General features: G+C 37.2%; 2 protein-coding genes across 8 annotated transcripts; both read left to right on the top strand.

The window, feature by feature from the left end:
- Window positions 1-3,858: 3,858 nt before the first annotated feature.
- Window positions 3,859-9,842, top strand: FAS4 (RNA helicase family protein). Of its 2 annotated transcripts, none has more exons than XM_079087133.1 (11): window positions 3,859-4,034; window positions 4,851-4,936; window positions 5,022-5,096; window positions 5,186-5,235; window positions 5,317-5,377; window positions 5,673-6,008; window positions 6,106-6,312; window positions 6,397-6,615; window positions 6,706-6,819; window positions 6,907-8,037; window positions 8,165-9,842. In XM_079087133.1, the coding sequence occupies exons 2-11, from the start codon at window positions 4,856-4,858 to the stop codon at window positions 9,644-9,646; spliced, it is 3,756 nt and encodes a 1,251-aa protein (XP_078943259.1). In that variant the 5' UTR covers window positions 3,859-4,034; window positions 4,851-4,855; the 3' UTR covers window positions 9,647-9,842. The 2 variants fall into 2 exon arrangements, with proteins under 2 accessions (XP_078943259.1, XP_078943258.1); XM_079087132.1 differs by having other exon boundaries at window positions 6,100-6,312.
- A 2,248-nt stretch (window positions 9,843-12,090) lies between these two features.
- LOC145167866 (isoleucine--tRNA ligase, cytoplasmic-like) lies at window positions 12,091-20,317 on the top strand. Of its 6 annotated transcripts, none has more exons than XR_013741495.1 (7): window positions 12,091-13,855; window positions 13,943-14,302; window positions 14,966-15,450; window positions 18,895-19,123; window positions 19,262-19,334; window positions 19,428-19,546; window positions 19,883-20,317. XR_013741495.1 is itself a non-coding variant. In XM_079087128.1 (6 exons), the coding sequence occupies exons 3-6, from the start codon at window positions 19,095-19,097 to the stop codon at window positions 19,914-19,916; spliced, it is 255 nt and encodes an 84-aa protein (XP_078943254.1). In that variant the 5' UTR covers window positions 12,969-14,302; window positions 14,966-15,450; window positions 18,895-19,094; the 3' UTR covers window positions 19,917-20,317. The 6 variants fall into 6 exon arrangements, 4 of the variants coding, with proteins under 4 accessions (XP_078943257.1, XP_078943254.1, XP_078943256.1 ...); XR_013741496.1 differs by adding an exon at window positions 15,852-15,919 and having other exon boundaries at window positions 12,097-14,302; XM_079087128.1 differs by having other exon boundaries at window positions 12,969-14,302.
- Window positions 20,318-20,574: the final 257 nt, after the last annotated feature.

Raw genomic sequence — 20,574 nt, 5'->3', positions numbered from 1 at the left:
AAATTTTAGAGTTTACGGCCTAAACCTGGAGTCTACGGCTGTAAACCCTAAAGAGGAGGGGTATATAAGTGGCACTTAGCCATTTTTATCACTTTTCCAACTTTCCAAGAACAAATATCCATTTTCTCTCAAGTATCATCCAAGCTTTCTTCAAGATCTTCGATCTAGTAAGTGTTTCTAGCCCTTTTATGTTAGTATATCACTTAATCGAGTGATTTAACACACTTCTATCCGTTAGATCTTTCCAAAAGTTCAATCTTCAAGTTTCACCAAGAACACCAAGAACACACACTAGTGTTCTTGGCATTTTGGCTCATTTCAAGCTTCTATATTGTAAGTACTTCTATCCTAGAGTATGTTTAAGCTTGCTACACTTCCATATAACATGAAATCACCCAAGAAACACCAAGAACAAGGTGTTTACGGTCCAAGAACATCTTGGACCGTAAACCCTTCTTAAAGGGGCCAAAGTGTCCCTAGTCCCTTCCTAAGCCTAGGTAACTATCTTGGATCCATGCCTTGATGTGTTAAGGACTTGAAAACATCAAAATACCATCATCCATAGGGGTTTACGGCCGTAAACCCATAGGGAAATGGTCCTAGGGCCGTAAACTCCATATAGGAGTGAATTGGTGCCCTAAACACTTCCATAGGCTTAAGCATGAAGAGGGGATACTTCTAATGGCTTGTTAAGCTTCAAAACAACAAATGGTCAAAGGAACATGAGTTTACGGCCGTAAACTCACGTGTTTACGACCGTAAACCCATGGGGTTATAGTCACAAAACCGTAAACTCCAAGGGAGTTTACCCTTGAACCCCAAACTCAATGGCTTGTTCCTACAACACTTAGATGCACTTCTAGGGACTTATAACACTTATATAAGGTGTTTAACTCGTCTTAGGATGTCTTAACTTTGTTAATTTGTTGTTTAAAGACTAATTGAGTACATATATGTGTATTTATATGTTAAATAGGATCATTGTGTGTGTACAAGTCTTCACTTGACACCTAGCAATCCTATCTCTTCAGTTCATCCAAACCACTCACTACAGGTGAGTTCATACCCCTTAATTAACCTTTTAAATGTTTTTAAATGCTTTTATGGGGGGAATACAAGTTGATCTATTATAGTTATTATATCAATCGCATGTGATTAATAACTACCAAACAAGTGGTTTTCTTACTTTTCAAACTGTTTTACTAAACTGTGTTACTTCGAATGTTTTACAAACTCTTTTATAAAACAAATGCTTTTACTTAAACTCTTTTACTCTTATATCATGTCAAATGCATGCCTGTATATGTATAGTTATATAAGAAATGTTTAAAGGACTTAGAACGGCTAGCTCGCCTTGTTTCCTTTTCCTTGTTGGGATGTGGCTTTAGGGTATCGGCTATCCGTCCGAAGGTCGTCTAAATATTAGTTATATATCAAGTATACATATATAGTCATAAAAGTTTCTTTCAGTCAATTCAAATACCCTTGGGTAGCAAGGGTACACATCCTCGTCATATTACTAGTAAGCTACTATAGGTATAGCTTAGGGAGTTCTAATACTATTACTAGAACAATGAAATACAACGAGTCAGTTCATACATGAGTCAATACATGCTAGATAGAGAGAGAACACACATTACAGCTAGTACACAGTACATTACAATACAATACAGAGTGAGGAGAAACAAAACATACAGGCTATACAGAGGGATAACATACAATACAGCTAGCACATTCATTACACATACATTACTACAGTTATGTGAGCCACGTACGGGTCATGGCACTACCTGTCATGACCGTGCATGTATCAAGAATCTCCTTAATTCGGGAGCGTATGAGTTTGCGTATAACTATACTGGATTGACTATCCTACACCTTGTTGCTCGCTACAGTAGGACTTAAATGTCTATGGGTGCCAAATGTCATTTTTCTCCGACATCTTACATTGTCGCGTTCTATAGTCGGTAGCAGGATTACAGGCCGATCACATGGTACTTTAAATTATAAATTGATTTAAGGTAGTTAGTACAACAATAGTTATTCATTATAATACTATAGTACTATTCATTTTCCCATTGCATTCACTTTGTGATTTTCACACAATAGGCAGAATTGCTAAAACTATATTTTGATAAATGATAGTCAGTTTTGGGAAAATACACATTCTTACAAGAGACACATACACATACTAGATGCCTTGGTAGAATGCTACTTTCAGTAGGAAACATAGGGTTTTCTAGGATATTCAAAACTTTTACATACTCACACTACAAATTCTTACAAATACAGACACTAATATACTTATGATCTCACCAGATTTAAAGCTGATAAACTCTTTCAAAATAACTTGTATTCTCAGGTCACCAGTAGATAGGTACAGGTGCCAGGTTTTGAGAAGTTGGAGCTCGTTCAAGACTCCTCTTTTATTTTTGATGTATATTTTGGTGTCTATATAACTTGACAGAACACACATGTATGAAATTATATTATTAATGCAATGGATGATGTTGTTGCTTGTTTACTACTATTCATTGTTGTGATACTGTACATGACGTCCTCCACCCCAGAACGTTTCCGCCGTTCATAGGTTTTGGGGGTGTGACAGTCTGTGACTAACTGTGGGGGTCGAAGGGATCAATTGCACACGAGGATGTCAGTGAATGAGTTATTAAATGATAAATGGCAAGTATCTTCAAGTGGTAACTGGTTGATTAAAGGGAAACCGACTACTTGGCAAAAACGACACATTAAATGCAAGTTTAAGGCAAAAATGGACCTAAAATTGAACTTTGGGCAAATCCGTCAATTTTGTGCAAATTCGAGAGTTTTTGTGCCATTAGCCCATTATTTAACCATTGATAGAAAACCCAAATATGATATCGAGCACGTGGCAATATATTCTAAACAAATAGGCGACTTGGCCATGGGTACAACAACTCCGTCGGTTGTTTTCCAAGACTTTTTTTTTTTTGCATAGCTACATAAGTTATTATTTATTTTTTTTAGAGAAAATTGCAAATTTGGCCAAATACACTAATTACTTTGTGAAAAATTGCAAAAAAAAAAAAAAAAAAATCATAATTGCATTTTTAGCCACTAAAATCGCAGATGGGTATAGTCCATCTGCGATTTCGCCATGCCATCTGCGAACGTACAAGTGACTAAAGCACAAACATGCTTTAGCCACTTGTACGTTCGCATGTGTTTTTTTATTTTTTTTATTTTTATTGTTGCTGTATATATACCCCATTTTACAGCCTAAAATCGCAGATGGACTATGTCCATCTGCGATTTCCTCTCCTTTTGACCTGCGATTTTGTAATTTTTTTTTTAATTTGTTATTTTGACTACGAAATAACCTTATTATATATAAAATTTTTCTAAAAATTATCATTTTTGTTGTTATTTTTTTGGAAAATTTGTTTAAAACTTCTCTAAAGAAATCGTCAATGATATCATCCATGATAGCTCTAAGTAAATCGCAGAGAGAGAAAGTTTCTCCAAGAAAAAAAAGTTAAAAATGAAAAAAAAAAACGTTTTTATACTAGATCCCACAAAATCACAGATGGACTTCACAAAATCGTAGATGGACTTTTCCATCTGCGAACGTACAAGTGCCTAAAACACATCTGTGCTTTAGGCACTTGTACGTTCGCAGATGGAAGGGCAAAATCGTAGATGAGTTTAATCCATCTGCGATTTTAAGGGTTATTTTTGTAATTTAGGTTTTTTTTGGCTATTTTACATAAAGTAATTAACCTATTTGGCTAAATTTGCAATTTTTTTTAAATGTCTTCTAACTAGTATTAAAGATAAAATTACATTAATACCCTCAAAACCTATACCTCGTTCACAGCTCCCCTCGTTCAGATAGAGCAGCCTCCACGCTTCTTCTTCACAAGCACAACTGCAATTTCTCTCCCACCTGCACGGCTGTACGGCTGCACTGCACCGCCGACACTTCTCCTATCTCTGCCTCCAGACCTCCGCTCGCCGGCGCGACCAGCTACGGGCTCTCCTCCGATCTCCTGGTAAGTCACTTTCTTTTTTCTGGTTCGGTTCAAGTGTATGCTTGTCTGATTAGATGAAGCAGCTGAAATTAGTTGTTCGATTAGTGTCTAATCTGTGTGCTTGTTGTTACAGACCTTATATATGATTTCTGTGTTAATATTGTATGATATTGATATATATGTGTTTTATGTTGTTCATTATGTGCAACCCGAGTTGGCAATCTATCAATGATGTCAACTTCTGCTCCTTCATGTGCTTTCAACATCTATTAGTTTATTGTCAAAGTAATTTTACATCAAAAAACTGATTCATATTAACTTTAAAGACAACACATTGACACTACCTGAGAACAAGTAATACAGTTCATATACTGATTTATGAAAGAGAAGCTTAGTACATTTGGAATAATTAGAATAATACAAATTCTTTCTGTTCATAGTACCAAGAAGTTCATGTGTGTAGTGTTTTCAATTGTTTTAATGCAGCAACAGTTTTTTGAGAAAAATAAACTGGTAAACAGCCAAATCTGAATTCTTGCTGGTTGTAAGAATGAACTAAACATTTTTTACAAGTTACAAAAAGCCAAGACAGATTGAAAGAACAACCAAACATTAACAACACTACAAATTTATAATTTACAAGAATTACATCATTAACACATCAATAACAAATGAGTTATGGAGGACAAGAGGATAACAAGCAACATGAGCAATAAGCTAATAAACATTTTTTTTTTTATCAAAAAGTGCTTATTTGGTTAAATAAGCAATCCCAAACACCCCCTTAGTGGTTAGTGGTTGAGTTATATATATATATATTGGTGCTGTTTTTTTCAGCTCAAATGGAGATGATAGGCGATAGCAACATGATCATGATGACACAAAAGAAGAAGAAGAAAAGTAAAGAGAGAAGTTTGAAGCAGGTATGCCCTAGTAGTAATTTGTTTTCAATCATCCTTACATCTTCTTTCACAAGATCTTAATGGGCTGATAATTTGCCTTTTGAAGGGACCTCTAAAGTCAAAGAAAAAGGAAAAACTTAAACCAAGCAACTCCCAGAAGAGAAAGCTGAGGAAACTTGAGGTTTTTGCTCTGGCTTATGTTTTTGATCCATTCGTCCTGCTTTCTAAACTTGTTTCTTGCAAATGTGACTGATTTCTTGTTGTATGCAGGAGGAAAAGGAGAAATCTGCTATGTTATCTAAAAGCTTAGAGACATTAGAGTATGTGAACTTCTGTTTGATACATGACCCATGTGTATGTTTCTATTTTTTGACTGCATTTGTTTTGGTTTAACTTTTCAGTAAATACAAACTTCAAGAGGATGCTTATTCACTCATGTGGTCTTCACGCAATTTGGGCCAGGTTTGGGTTTTGTCCATATCTTAAAAACTTTTTTGATTGGAATTGATTGATTTACTAGAAATTAAATGAATAGAACTTGGAAAAAAAGGAATACAGTGATAAACCTGGCATTCTAGAGACCAATACTCTCCCAGAACTTTCGTCAACTGAATTCAATTCTAAGATCCAAACTTGTCTTTACACTAACCTAAACCACCTAACTATGAGAATGACCAAATTGCCCCTCATTAACTCCTTAAGACCACTGAGATGAGTGAGTGTAATACTTGGTGATTTGTGTTTATTTGTTTTGTAGGTAGAAACTATGCGTGAGAAACGCAGAAGAGAAGTGCAGTTTGCCAAGACAGGTTTGGTACTGCAACACAGTGATTGGCCTTCAAAAAGAAGATGCAGCAAAAGTGATACTTGTGATTCAAGTGTAATTCATTCCTCTAATGAGGATGTCTCTACTCGACCCATGAACACAGATATTGAAATCCCAAATATCAGACCACAACCTTCTCCAGAAGCACCATTTACCAAAGGAGCTGAATCAGACCCTAAGAGTGTTGTTGATCATGAGCATACCGACCCATCTATGACAGAAGATCATGAAGATTCATTGGCAACAATTAGCTGTCATAGAAGCATGGTATGCTTTATTAAAGTTTTTAAAAAGAATCTTGATTTTAAAGTATGAAATCAAGATTTTTTATTATACCTTCTCTTTTTTATGGATATAGTTACAGGAGGTAGATGCAAAGGCAAAGGGTGTGGCTCCTTCACGACCGAAACATGTAGTGGTTGGTGTATGCAGGCCGAAGGAGGTTGAAAGGAATAGGATGGATCTTCCTATAGTGATGATGGAGCAGGAGATTATGGAAGCGATATATGAGAATATCAGTGTCATCATATGTGGAGAAACAGGGTGTGGTAAGACTACACAAGTACCTCAGGTGAGGTGAGGAGCTCTTGTTTGATTCCAGTAGTAGTCTATATCATATATTTTATATTTTATATTTTGATTGTTGTTGTTGCAGTTTTTATATGAAGCTGGATTTGGTTCAAAAAGCAGCGGTATTATTGGCGTTACACAACCGAGGCGTGTGGCTGTGCTTGCAACTGCGAGGCGGGTGGCATTTGAGCTTGGGCTTGGTCTAGGGAAGGAGGTTGGTTTCCAAGTTAGGCATGACAAGAGGATTGGGGACAACTGCTCTATCAAGTTCATGACTGATGGAATATTGCTTCGAGAATTACAGGTTTCCTACCCTTCCTCAACAAAAAAAAAAAAAAACAAAAAAAAGCCAAAGCCTCTATTTAATACGTTGACATGATCTTTTATGTTGCAGAATGATTTTTTGTTGAAGCGATACTCAACCATAATATTGGATGAGGCTCATGAGAGGAGTCTGAATACAGACATACTTACTGGGATGCTATCTCGCATCATAGTCGAACGCCTGGTAACTATTCTCTCTCTTTCTTTACACTTTGCTTTTATACGTTAAATAATTGCTTATTATGAGTCATGATGTTGTGTTTAATGGCAGAAAATACATGAGCAGCAAAAAGCATATGAGGCTTCGACAGGAAAGACAATTAGCCCTGAAAAGAAGATCTTCCCATTGAGACTGATACTGATGAGTGCCACGATGCGGGTTGAGGAGTTTGTGTCTGGGGGTAAAAGTAAAATCTTTGCTAATCCGCCACCTGTAATCCAGGTTCCAAGTCGACAATATCCAGTGACTACACATTTCTCAAAGAGAACAGATGTTGTGGACTACATTGGGCAAGCATATAAAAAGATTTTGTCAATTCACAAGAGACTCCCATCTGGGGGAATACTTGTATTTGTCACTGGACAAAGGGAAGTAGAATACTTGTGTCGTAAGCTGCGTAAAGCATCTCTTCAGATCACCAATAACTCCAACTCCAACTCCAACTCCAACTTAAATTTAAATAACAAAGTTGTTGTCTCTCAAGACTTTGACTTGAAGGAGATCGATGAAGCATTTAAGATGGAGGAACAAACAGATAATGATGAAGGCGATGATTGTGATTTGTCAGATGATGATGATGATGATGAATCTGATGAAGAAAGCGATTTGGATTCTGTTAATGATAACGATGTGTTAGGGGAAAATGAAAATTTTGCTTCACTGAAAGCAGCTTTTGAAGCTTTGTCTGGGAAAAAAACAAGTTGTGAATCTGATCCGAAACAATCAGATTCAGAAAAGGAAAAGGAAAAGAAGGATGATGGGTCCCGTAAGGGTCCTGGTGCATTGACGGTTTTGCCCCTGTATGCGATGCTTCCTGGATCTGCACAGCTTCGTGTGTTTGAAGATATGAAGGAAGGAGAGAGGTTAGTGGTGGTTGCTACTAATGTTGCTGAAACGTCTCTGACAATCCCTGGGATAAAGTATGTGGTAGATACAGGAAGGGAAAAAGTTAAGAATTATAATCCTTCAAATGGGATGGAAACATATGAGGTGCAGTGGATAAGCAAAGCATCTGCAGCTCAGCGTGCTGGAAGAGCTGGAAGAACTGCACCTGGCCACTGTTATCGTCTCTATTCTTCTGCTGTCTTCAACAACATATTCCCTGACTTTTCTACTGCTGAAATCTTAAAAATTCCGGTTGATGGCGTGGTTCTTCTCATGAAATCCATGGGCATTAAAGAGGTATTCTAAATCTACTTTTCATTTTCATTTTTTTTGGTTAAACCATACAGAGACATGTTTGTTACCAACTCATTTGTCCTAAAAAATGTAGAGCATTGAGATTCTTTTTTTATTTAACTTGTTTCAGATTACAAAGTTCCCGTTTCCTACTCCCCCAGAAGCTAAAGCATTGGTTGAAGCAGAGGTTTGTTTAAAGTCTCTTGAAGCCCTGGACTCTGATGGGAAGTTAACGCCTCTAGGAAAAGCTATGTCACATTATCCGATGAGTCCTCGTCATTCGCGAATGCTTCTTACAGTCATTCAAATCCTGAACAACAAGGGAAGAGGTTCATCAACAAGACAAAACTTGATTCTAGGTTATGCACTTGCAGCTGCTGCAGCCTTGAGCTTGTCAAATCCTTTCGTAATGCAGTTTGAAGGAGGAGATGGCAAGTCTAGTGAAAATGTTATCATAAGTAAGGATGATAAAAAGAAGAAAAAGAAACTCAAAGAAGCATCCAAAACATCCCGTGCAAAATTCTCCAACCCTACGAGTGACGCCTTAACTGTAGCTTACGCCCTTCAGTGCTTCGAACAATCAGAAAACCCGTTACAATTCTGCGAGGAGCACTCGTTACACCTTAAAACCATGGAGGAAATGTCAAAGCTGAGAAAGCAGCTTCTCCATTTAGTGTTTAACCAAAAACCATGTGATACTGATACACAATCACAATCGGATCTTTTGTGGAATCACAGTAGTATAGAGGATGTAGAACACGCTTGGATGGTTTCTACTAATCCCAACAATAAGCATCAGCATCAACATCAGCATCCATTGATGTTGAATGAAGAGGAGCTTTTGGGGCAAGCGATATGCGCTGGGTGGGCCGATAGAGTTGCGAGACGTGTGAGAGGGATTTCAGGGTTATCAGAGGAAGATAGGAAAGTGAGTGCAACAAGATACGAAGCTCACAAAGTAAACGAAACAGTCTTCCTTCACAGATGGTCGTCTGTTTCCAGAACTGCCCCTGAGTTTTTGGTTTTCAGTGAGCTTGTGGAGCGTAAGCGGGCGTATATACATGGAGCCACAAGGGTAAAACCGGAATGGCTTGCGAGATTTTCTACCTATCTTTGTAGTTTCTCTGCTCCACTTACAGAGCCTAAGCCATATTACGACCCTCAAACCGACCAAGTCTATAATTGGGTGAATACAAGTTTTGGTGACCACTTATGGCAGCTCCCACTCCACAGTTTGCATGTGAAAGACGAGAGAGTTGAAGTGAGAGTGAGTGTTTTCTGTTATGCTTTGTTGGAGGGTATCGTGTTGCCATGTGTGAAACGGGTGTGTGAGTTTATGGCTGCTGCACCTTCGAGCGTGTTGAAGCCGGAGACTGCAGGGCATAAGAGATTTGGGAAAATTATTTATGAGTTGAAAAAAAGGAACATTCACAGTTGTGGCATGCTAAGGAAGGCCTGGGATGAAAATAGAAGAATACTTTATCAGCCGCTCTTGGATTGGTTTCGGGAGGGATTTGAGTTTGATGATTTATGGGAGGCCATGCAGCGAGAGGTACGTTTAGATCCTCAGGAACGCTTTGCCAAGAGAAAAAAAAGTATGTTGAAGAGATAAGTTTTGTTGTTTAATTATTAGGTATTGATTTATCAGTATAACAGACAATTTTGATAAAATATGTTTCCCAACAACCAGAACCTCATCTTTATCTTTTTCACAATTTTTTTTTTTTTTTTTTTTTTTTTTTTTTTAAATAAATAACTTTAGATGTGAATGATAAAAGGAACAACGAAATATATTCATTCATTGTTCAGATTAGAAGATCAGAAATCTCAACATATATATATATATATATATATATATATATATATATATAAATGACTGTGTAGTCTGTTTGGTAATTACTTTTATACAATTTGTACCTTGATGCATGCATGTGTTATGAACAGGATTCTAAGAATCGATCCAATAACACAAACAATCAAACGATTTTAATATTGTTTGAAAACACTCAATAATACCAAATGATTACAAGAATGATGATAGTTTAGTTGATTCGAGATAACCAATCTCTTAATAGGAATGAATTCCAAATTTCACACAAAAGATAGATACCTCACTCCCTTGCCCACTACCCCCTCTTGTAATATCTGACATAACAAACTAAAACTATAAAATGCCTAAAATGCCCCTAAAGCCCTGACATAACAAACTAAAACTATAAAATGCCCCTAAAGCCCTTGAACTAATAAGATTCTCTTTATTATGTTGATTTCTTATCTTACCCCTTTTTATAAAGTTGTACGTGAGTGAATGCATAACAATATCCCACCCTAAAAGAACCACCTTGTCCTCAAGGTGGATAAAAGTGAAGGTGTAAGGAAGTCATGTGTGTTCCATACACTAAAATAGTAGATATTGTTTATGCATCAATAACAGAACATGCAATATAGTTATAGTAGCTGCATGCCTAACAACCCGTCTTTAAAGATCAATGAAGTACTTAGGTATCTCAAAGCATCCATCCATAACTGCTCCATTCAAGTTCTTCTCACTATCTTTCACCACAACTACCTTTTCTTCTAATGCCTTTGGGAGATGTGGCATAAGGAAATTATTATGAAATAACTTGAGGAGTTCAGCTGACGGGGCTGCTTTTGTATAGCTAGAAAGACCTTTTAGGGTTTTGACCCCGGTTGACTTAAAGATTTGTGTGTGCCTTACTAGAAGCTCAACTACCTTATGGATTTGTATCATTTGCTTGCATACCCTACCAACATCATCATACCCGATTTCATTCCAGTGATCCTCCTTTTCCCTTCTAAAGGGCTCACCTTCACTAAAAATTTCCATAGATAGTGCAACTACACAATAATTTGGTGGGTTGGTTTCAATAACCTTGAACCATACACTTCTCATTCCTCCCCTCACAAGAAAGAAGTCACCCTTTCTGAACTTGACACCATTCTCTTGGTAGAGTTCTTCGTAATCCTGGTTTAGTGAAGCAGTAAATAGCCTTAACAAAAGTTGATTTTCTAGAAACATGATGGTTGTGTTAAGATTCAAGCCAACAACAGCACAACAAAAAGAAGCCACATAGTAATCATTCACTGTGCTATGTATCGACGTTCCTTGTATCAAACTTATTTGTTCCTTGAATCCTTGGCGGGTCCTCAACAGCTTTAGACTTGATGTTCGACTTTTAAATGGATCATTCACTGTGCTATGTATCGACGTTCCTTGCATCAAACTTAGTTGTTTTAGCTATAGTATCAGTCTCAACACGACTTATTGGTACGATTCCAATATCAACAACCTTGTAGACATCCTGAAGCGGTAGACGGAGTGGCTTGTTCGGTGGTTTCTTAAGCTTTTTGCTCTGATCAAGTGCTTCAAGAAGGGTTAGTCCTTTGAACCAATGAAGGTTGGTTGACCTCTCATTGATGTTATCTTCAAATCGAGAGACCGGGACAAATGAGATTTTGTCATGGTTGTATCCCACTTCCATCATGATTTCCTTATACCTAGATTTAGAATAATGGGGTACGGTGGCGTCCATCTTGACTCGGTTTTCTTCACAAACAAACAACCTTAGAGGCTTGGGTATTATTGTTGGTGATGGCCCTAAAAAAGCTCCAAGAACCAATTTACTGTTGTTATTGGAGTTAGGTTTCAAGGCTGTGGCGAAGTGATACGTACCCATCCCATACTAGGCCCGTATCATGCCATAAGCCAATGTCGAACTGACTCCCAAAAGCCAGTAGTTTTAGGAGGAGGGGACAGCTAGACTTATTATAAGCCACCAACTTATAGTATTTCAGCCAATGTGGGATCATAACACGAAGTTGGTGGAAGACAGAAGTTCAACATTTATCCCTAGGGTTTTGGAGGTGAAATTGGAAGAAACTGATGTTGTTGACTCCAAAGCGGTTGGTGCGAAGCTTGAGGAAGCGATCATCAATGGTGACGAGAGAGTCCGTGCTGGTGAAATCATCGGTGTTTGTGAGACTTCTTGAGTTACCGTCATTTTAATTTCATCTGGGCATAATTTCTTATCGGCCTTAATAGTTTAATCCCAAGCATGTAGGCCCAACTCGCTAAATTCGACCCATTCCTTGCTTTCCAGCCCATTTCTTCAATGACCTAGGTACCCTTCTTCCGTTACTTCGTTTAACGGAGTCGTCATGCTAGGTCTGTGCTCTGCCTTAGAATACGCCACTAGATTCCGGCGATCCCCGACAACTCCTTCCTAGTTAAAAATCGAGTCCATCTTTCCCTTGTTCCTTGCTTCAATTTCCGGGGATGGCGGCAGTGGTAACGAGGGTGGTCTGAACTTACGACGAATCAAACTCTTCATCTCTTCATAATCTCTAATGGGTCCCCTCCTATGCTCCCATTCATACCACAGTAGGGCGTCGCCTTGAAGAGCCATCAGTGCATCATCAAACTTGTATTCTTCTCTCAATCGGTTAAAAGAAAAATACCATTCAGCCTCAAGGATCCAGTCATCGGACTGACATCGATCAAGGGCATCTCCAGCTCTTCGGAAGGTAGCTTGGAACCTTCTGGGATTGGAATTGCACTCTTGCTGCTGTCATGGTCGGAATCTACTAGGGATCCAAACTGAGAATTCGTCAAAATCTGTTCCGTTGTGTCGTTGGAAGATTTGAACTGCCGACAAATTAATCCTTTAAGCTCTTCTCAGTCTCGTATGGGTCGCCTCCAATGCTCCCATTCATAGAAAAGTAAAGCTTCGCCTTCTAGAGACCTCACAACAGCTTTCATCGTTTCTTTATCCTCATACGAGAAGAGTGACCTTTCCACATCAAAAATCCACCCCTCCGTGCTAGTTCCATCAAACAAGAACATTTCACGTTTGTGAAATCTCTGTTTAGTCCCTCCTTCCTTAAGAACCGTTTCTCTATTCCTTTTTTTAGGCGGCGGCGGCGACGACGGTAGTCTATAGTTGTTGTCTTTACCTATTTTCTCTGAAAAAATGGAACAAACCCTCTCGTTTTCACTGGCCATCTCAGTCATCTTCTCCACAAGTAGAGAACACTGATTGTTCATCAGTTGCTGCAAATCAGTTACAACTGATTTCACTCCTTCCCATCCTTCTTCTGCCACATCTATTCTTTGATCCACAGTAACCAGGTTCATTGCTCTGAAACCAATTGTTATGAACTGGATTCTAAGAACCGATTCAATAACACATAAACAATCAAATGATTCTAATATTGATTGAAAACACTCGATAATAATGATGATAGTTTAGCTGATTCGAGATAGCCAATCTCCTAATAGGAATGAAATTCCAAATTTCACACAAAAGATAGATGCCTCGCTCCCTTGCCCACTACTATCTGACATAACAAACTAAAACTATAAAATGCCTAAAATGCCCCTAAAGCCCTTGAACTAATAAGATTCTCTTTATTATGCTGATTTCCTATCTTAACCCTTTCTATAAAGTTGTACATGAGTGAATGCATAACAACATGCCATCAAGAAAGAATACTACTTATCATATAAAATTTATATCAACTTAATTTGTAGTTTTCCCCTTCCCGGAATGAAACATGATAATATTTTCTCTTCTTATTCAAAATAATAGTACAATTTTTGTCCGAATGAAACAAACAAAAATCAACAACATAGACATAGTCACTGGATAATGGAGCAGTCTGATTCAGACCAATATATTATTTGGAAAATCATACTTCCAAAGTAGCAAGTATTAGAAAACATGTCATGTTTTGTTAACCGTGGGGATTTTTGGATAAAATTCTTAACCTTGTATCAGGAGGATTCATGTCATGCCAAAAAGTCGGTAAAACTACATAATTCTTATTGAATATTCTAAGTTCCAATTAAAGTTGAATCTTTTTTCTTTTCTTTTTATCATTATTATAGAAAGAAATGCAAGATAGAAGTTAAAGCAGGGGCGGATCTATGTGGTAGCTGCTACCCCTAAAAAATTCCCGATCAGTATATGAATCAAAGATGCCTATGCTGGAAGAACATGTTTTGCTACCTTAAAAATATGATGTGCTAACCCTCAGCCCAATAATTAAAGCCCAAAAGGCTAAAATCCCAATAATTAAAGTCCAACTTACTTTGTAAATCAGTGTATTTGTATGTGCTCTCAGCCAAATGCGATACTTAACTGGAACGAACGTGTGGTGCCTCCGTTGGAAGAAATCGGTAGAATCTATACGTTAGAAACTTAGAAATCAAAGATTTCAAAACTCAAATCATGAAACAACTCAACAAGTAAGTTTCCTATTTTTCTTTGAAGTTTGAAATTCGGTGTGTAACTGATGAAAATCAATTTTTAGACCTCCGTTGAAAACGTGAAATTAGGTTTCCATTGAAATAAGTTGTTTTCAAGATTGTCTTTGTATTCGTTAGATGTTGCTGACATTGATTGTTACGTTTTTTTATATCTTCAAGTTTTAGGGTAACTAGAATATGCGATTGGTTCTTTTTGAAACATTGTTTATGTGTGATTATGTTCCCAAACAAATTCACGAAAGAGAAACCAATTCATAATATTTATAAGCCTAGAACTCAATGGTTATGTATATGTTAATAAGTTATTTCATAGCTTCCTTACAGAAAGCTAAAAAGTATGAACTAGATGATTTTAAGCCTATTCTAATCCTGATTCACAAGAAGGATAACATAATGCAACTATAAGATTGTTTTTCCTTGTCACAAGCATGAACAGAACCCATGTTTCAGGAACACTAATATAATAAGATGCTAGATGACATCTACTTATAACACTAATACTCAAGGGGCATCATTTAATTAAAGATGAATAATTCAAGAAAAAGGAGAGCGAATCTTTCATTGGTTATCTAATCTTATTGTTGACTTCCTAAATTAAATCCCATGACTTATAACTTGTATAAAAATTAATTTGTGAATCAGAAGCTCCAACGGATCGAGAGAAGAGGGGTCCGACAGTTGGCGCTCCAACGTTCTTACAAGGAACATTTTTTTGGTTTAAATTGGCCTTAAAAAGGCAAAAATTACGAACCCGTTTAACCCGAATTCGAAAAACCGAACCCGTTTAACCTGAATACAAAAAATCATATTATATAAAACGGGGTAAAATATTTGTGCTACCCCTAAACTTTTGTTCTGGCTCCGCCACTGCCCACAAGAATCTCCATGTGAGCTTCAAACCTGTTTTGGGGAACTTTAATGGGCAAGATGAGGTACCGAAGTCCATTCTCCAATTGTCCCTTATACAACTTGGGATGTGATGGAAGTTCAAAACCCAAAAAAAACTTTAACTCCCTGCTCCATTCAATGCTTTATGTGTCAAACAATAGCTCAAATGATTGCTATTCTAAAGCACTCTCTGGTCATGTTGTACTTGATGCATGTTGCTGTAACGTCCCGACTCTCAGGTAATAATTTTATGGCTTTGATTTTCATAAGTTGCAAGGAATATAGCTTTTAATTAATTATAGTAACGTTATTAGGATCTTATAATAATTATTTGGGCTATTATTATGAGTTATATAAGTGTCGTTATTATATCTTTTTAACTACTCGCGGTACGGGGAATCTAGTTTAAAGGGCCGCATATGGTTGTTGATTTCAGAAGTGCTATATGCCAAAATGGTCTTGCCCTCCGGTGTTTTATGTCTGGCCCTTGTCTGTACATAGTGGTTGGAAAAATTGTTTAAACGCTTATATAATAATAATAATAATAATAATAATAATAATAATAATAATAATAATAATAATAAGACTAATAATTAGTCACGGTAAATATTAGACTAAAATCTAGTGGTAATAATACTAGGTTTCGTCGAATGAAATTATTTTTAAGAAGCGAAGCGCTGTCTGAGTTCGGAATCACCAATTTTTCAGGTGAGTGCATAGTCACTTTCATCTTACACGTAGATATGAAATATTTTATATAAATTTTGTGCTATGTGTGCATAATATCTTTATACTTTCTATCTATGTTGGATGAACGATTTTTATACATGTTTTAAATGATTTAAACTGTATATGTATTTTATATCTACAAAAATGTTGGGGTAAAACATGGGTAGATGTAATAGACGATGTGTGATAAAATGATGAGAGGCCTCGATGTTGTTGTTGTTGATTCTGTCATCTAGCGGAGTATGGATGACGACCACAGACTTTTCTAGACAGTCCAGTGGAACACTAGCAGGCTCGCAACCTGTAGGTGTTTGTGAACGATGTGTTCACCGGTGTACTCCATCCCCCTCATGGTTGCCTTAAGGACATTTATTGCTGAGGAGTCCCCTTAGCAGTAGTGTCCATCCCGATGATGATCCTTAGGCTAGGTCCCTTATGATAGGTGTTTAGGGACGTAAAGTGAGGATAACGAGAACGGGTAATCGGGTTATTGTTGGTTGATGAAATTAAATAACTTATTTATTGTGGGTTGAAAACCCTATGTGCTCACCAGGCTCCCAAGCCGACCCACTCAGTTTCATGTATTACAGGTAGTGGCGTTCGAGCATAGATGTGATGTTTTGGATGAGGGATTACGGATATAGGCCTGTAGATATGAATAAATGTAGTAAGGCTTATATTGTACTGTTTATGCTTTTGATCTGTATCGAACATAACATCCCGAGGTTTTTAATGAAATACATTTCTACGGAAATGCTTTGATAAATCTTTATCATATTTTATTTTGGGAACAAATTTCGCAACACTTTTATTTAAAATGTTACTCTGATTTTTAAAAAAAGCATAAACAAAATCGGTCTTTTCTGGCCGTGGAAATGGGGATGTCACAATCGGACCATAGTCCGGAACTACTACTAGCTAAACGGGCCGGCCTTGGTGCCTTAGACCCGTTCCTACTGGAGGAAACTCGCCTCGAATGCTAGCTGTGAAATCTCGTGTGAGGAATCTCTGACGGATGCTCCAACGACTCCCCGGCTATCAATTTCACAAAAACACTTAATCAAACATCTGATAATTCTTCTTAGGGTAAAATGACCATTTTACCCCTGGTCAAAGTCAACGTCCTAGTCAAAGTCAAGGTCAAGGTCAACTCCCAGTCAACCCAATTCGTCGAGTTATCTCTTAACTCGGCGAGTTCCTGTACTACTCAGACTCGTGGTCAACCGAGTCAACCGCCGAGTCCCTTCACAGACTCGTCGAGTTCTACCTGGCATACAATCGGGACAACCCGGCTTCAACTCGTCGAGTCCCTTACTGGACTCGTCGAGTTCCCCTGTCTGTTTGGGCTATAATAATGGATTAAGCCCCTACACCTCAGATCCAAGCTTCATACTTCACATAAACCCTTAGAATGCCCTTTTAAGGGTAAAGTTTCTGATTTTACCCCTTAATACCACTTCTTAAAGGGTTTAGCTCAAACCTTAATTCCTTGGGACCTAGAACTTGGTCCTTAAGCCCTCCATACACCAAACTAAAGCTTACAACCTCAGATCTAAACCCCTAGCACTACTTCGGCACGTAAAGTTTCCACCTTTTCCCCACATGCATGTCCTTTTAGGCTAAAAAGGCCAATATGATACTCTATGGTTTGCATGGGGGCTCCAATGGCATAAAGTTTTCACCTTTATGTCATAACATCCCCTCTAGGTCCTAGATCTGGAAGATTATACACTTAGGTCGTCCATTCTCCAAAGGTTATCATTCTTGGGCCAAAACCTTCATAAAAGGGGAAGGAAGATATTTAATGAACTAGAGGTCAAGAGAGAAACTTGATTACCTGAAAATGTAGCCAAAGAAGTGTGGTTTCTGGATCTACTCTCTTCCTCTTGAGCCTTCTTACTCCTTCTTCTTCAAGCTTCAAGAACACAAAAGATTGCTTACAAATGGCTCACACACTCACAAGATGCTCTAGGGTTTCGTGGATTAGGGTTTGGGACAAGGAGGCTGTAAATGAGGCTAAGGGGTGGGGGTTAAGGAGCTTAAATAGGGTGCAAAACCCCGAAATTAGGGTTTCATTCTGGCCGATATACTAACTGAGTCGAGGGCTCTTGACTCGTCGAGTAGGTAGCTCATACCCCGCGCATATTCTGCCTTCTACTCGACGAGTTAGGGCCACCAACTCGTCGAGTCCCTCTCTTAAAATGAATAAATAAATAAATTAAATGCATACCAGGAACCAGACATTACAATTCTCCCCCACTTGTCTTAGACTTCATCCTCGAAGTCTGCTGCATCCGAAAACAACTATGGGTAGTGCTCCCTCATCTCCTCCTCGGGCTCCCATGTCCACTATGAACCCTTGCGGTGCTGCCACTGCACCTTCAATAACTGAACAACCTTGCTCACACGGTAGCGTAGGTGCATGACTTGGTGAGGTTGGGTCCCTTTTGGGTAGTTAGATTTTATTTAAGATGCCACTTGAACACGTTTTGTTTTTATTGAGTACTTTTTTCCGCAACAATTAGATGGTTTGATGTTTGTTTTTGAAAGTAGTAATGCATGGTTTCTTGATAAAAAAAGGTTTTAATAATTAGATAAATTCTTTCGTTGCATTTTCCGTTAAATAGTTTTAACATAAATGAAAAAAATGGAGTAAAAATCACGACGTTATACTTACAACGCACTTTGTTGTATAGGTTTGAACGCGAAACTTCAAATAATCATAACTTGTTCTTAAGAAGTCAGCTTTAGGCATTCTTTTTATGTACGAAGTCACCATCACGGCTACTATAACTTCCATTTAGATTATTTTTCCTAAATGATCTTTTTTTTATGTTTACTTTAGTTCTAATTTTTAGGCTACTTTATAAACATTATATACACATAAATCACATATACTCAAATAATTCTCTTTTATTTATTCGTAAAAAGATTACAATTGTTGACCAATGTAGATATATCTTTTACAACTAATACCTAGTTAGAAACACGGATGTTACACAATGCAAAATTCTTGTCGAAAATGCAAAAAGACTTGAGGTGGAGGGGCTTGCACCCTTTGTTCCTCATGACCAAGTCACTCTTCTCAGCTCGCCTAATGTGTTGGATCAATGGATCAACTTAGCCGGTCAGAGGCTTGTTCATTTTGTCAGACATGAAATGGATGCTTATCGACTCTATACGGTAAACCTCCACATTCCTCTTTATATATACACATGTTCTTATACATCTACATGATAAAAATTTTGTAGGTGGTTCCTTACCTCTTGAAGTTCATTGATATATTTTATTTACTGACAATTTGACTAATATATATGTAAGATTCAATCGCAAAGGACTGAAATGTCGCACTAGAGAAAACGACTTCAAAACTACACTTTCAACTCTCTACTATGTATGTTTTTTATTTTTATTTTTAACTCAACACCCGTAATTTGTTCTTAATTTTTTGATAACGGACTATAAGTTCTTTTAATTTTTTTGTAAGGCAATCGCTCCATTCACACCATTCTTCCTTGAGGTTCTTTATCATAACTTGCGAAAAGTAGCCAGTGGATTAGAGGAAAACATTCACTTTTATTGTTTCCCTGAATTTACTTCGGGAAGGTACTCTCGGTTCTTGTGACACAAAATATCTTCTCGTACAGCCTATTCTGCATAGCAACATAGTTTCCTTTGGTTGTATATCATAGCATCATACTTTTGATTTTTTTTTATTCAACATTTCTTTGAAAAATCTATCATGTTATAACATTTTACTTTTAGTTAATATTAGGACACTTTAGTTTGGAAAAATCTAGTGATAGTTGTTTATTGTTATAATTGAGTAGGGTTACAAAGAAAATGTTATAATACGTAGAAAGGAAAGTAGAATGTTATAATAAACAAATAAAATGTAAGTATGTTGCTATATTTTTAATTTGATTCCTAACGATGTTTCAGGGTGGGATCTGTATCGAACAAAGTGTTCACATAATGATGACAATCATCGGTTTGGCACGTAATGTTGGCGAGTGCCAAAATAAATCTCTCAAAACTCTACTCAGGTAGAGTGATTATGACACTTTTACAAAATTCTCCTTTTCTTTATAAATGAGACTGAATTACATATATGGTTTTGGAGAGATGATTGTTATACATCCAGATGTTGAGTTTCTTGATGACATTGTCGACATACTGAAAGAGGTCAGTTGTGATTGTTTTTCTTTATTGTAACCTAGTTTCACACATATTCTACCTACTTACTCCAAACATTTTTTCCACTCAACTTTTATTTTTGTTGTATTATTATGATTTTATCAACTTTTATTTTTGTTGTATTTTTATAATTTTGTTTTTTTTGTTGATGTGGACATATTAAATAATTCCATTAAATAATGACCAAAACTTAATCATTTCACTTGTATATTGAAGTTTTTTTTTTCCTTTGCTAATATTATGAAGTGCTTCTCATCTTTAGATTTTGCCCAATTCCGTTTTTTGTGATTGGTTGAATTTGCATTGCAATATGTGTTAGAGGAGGTCATTGTTATATATGTTGCGCCCATCAATGATCCTTTAAAGTAATCTTCTTTACGTGTTGAACCTCTTGCTGAACATGATTCTTTATGTCAGAAACAACAATAATTTTATTA

The sequence above is a fragment of the Lactuca virosa genome, chromosome 3 (assembly GCF_052849685.1).
Source record: "Lactuca virosa cultivar CGN04683 chromosome 3, Lactuca_virosa_CGN04683_v6, whole genome shotgun sequence".
In the NCBI taxonomy this organism is placed as follows: domain Eukaryota; kingdom Viridiplantae; phylum Streptophyta; class Magnoliopsida; order Asterales; family Asteraceae; genus Lactuca; species Lactuca virosa.
This window is presented reverse-complemented; position numbering and strand designations above follow the sequence as displayed.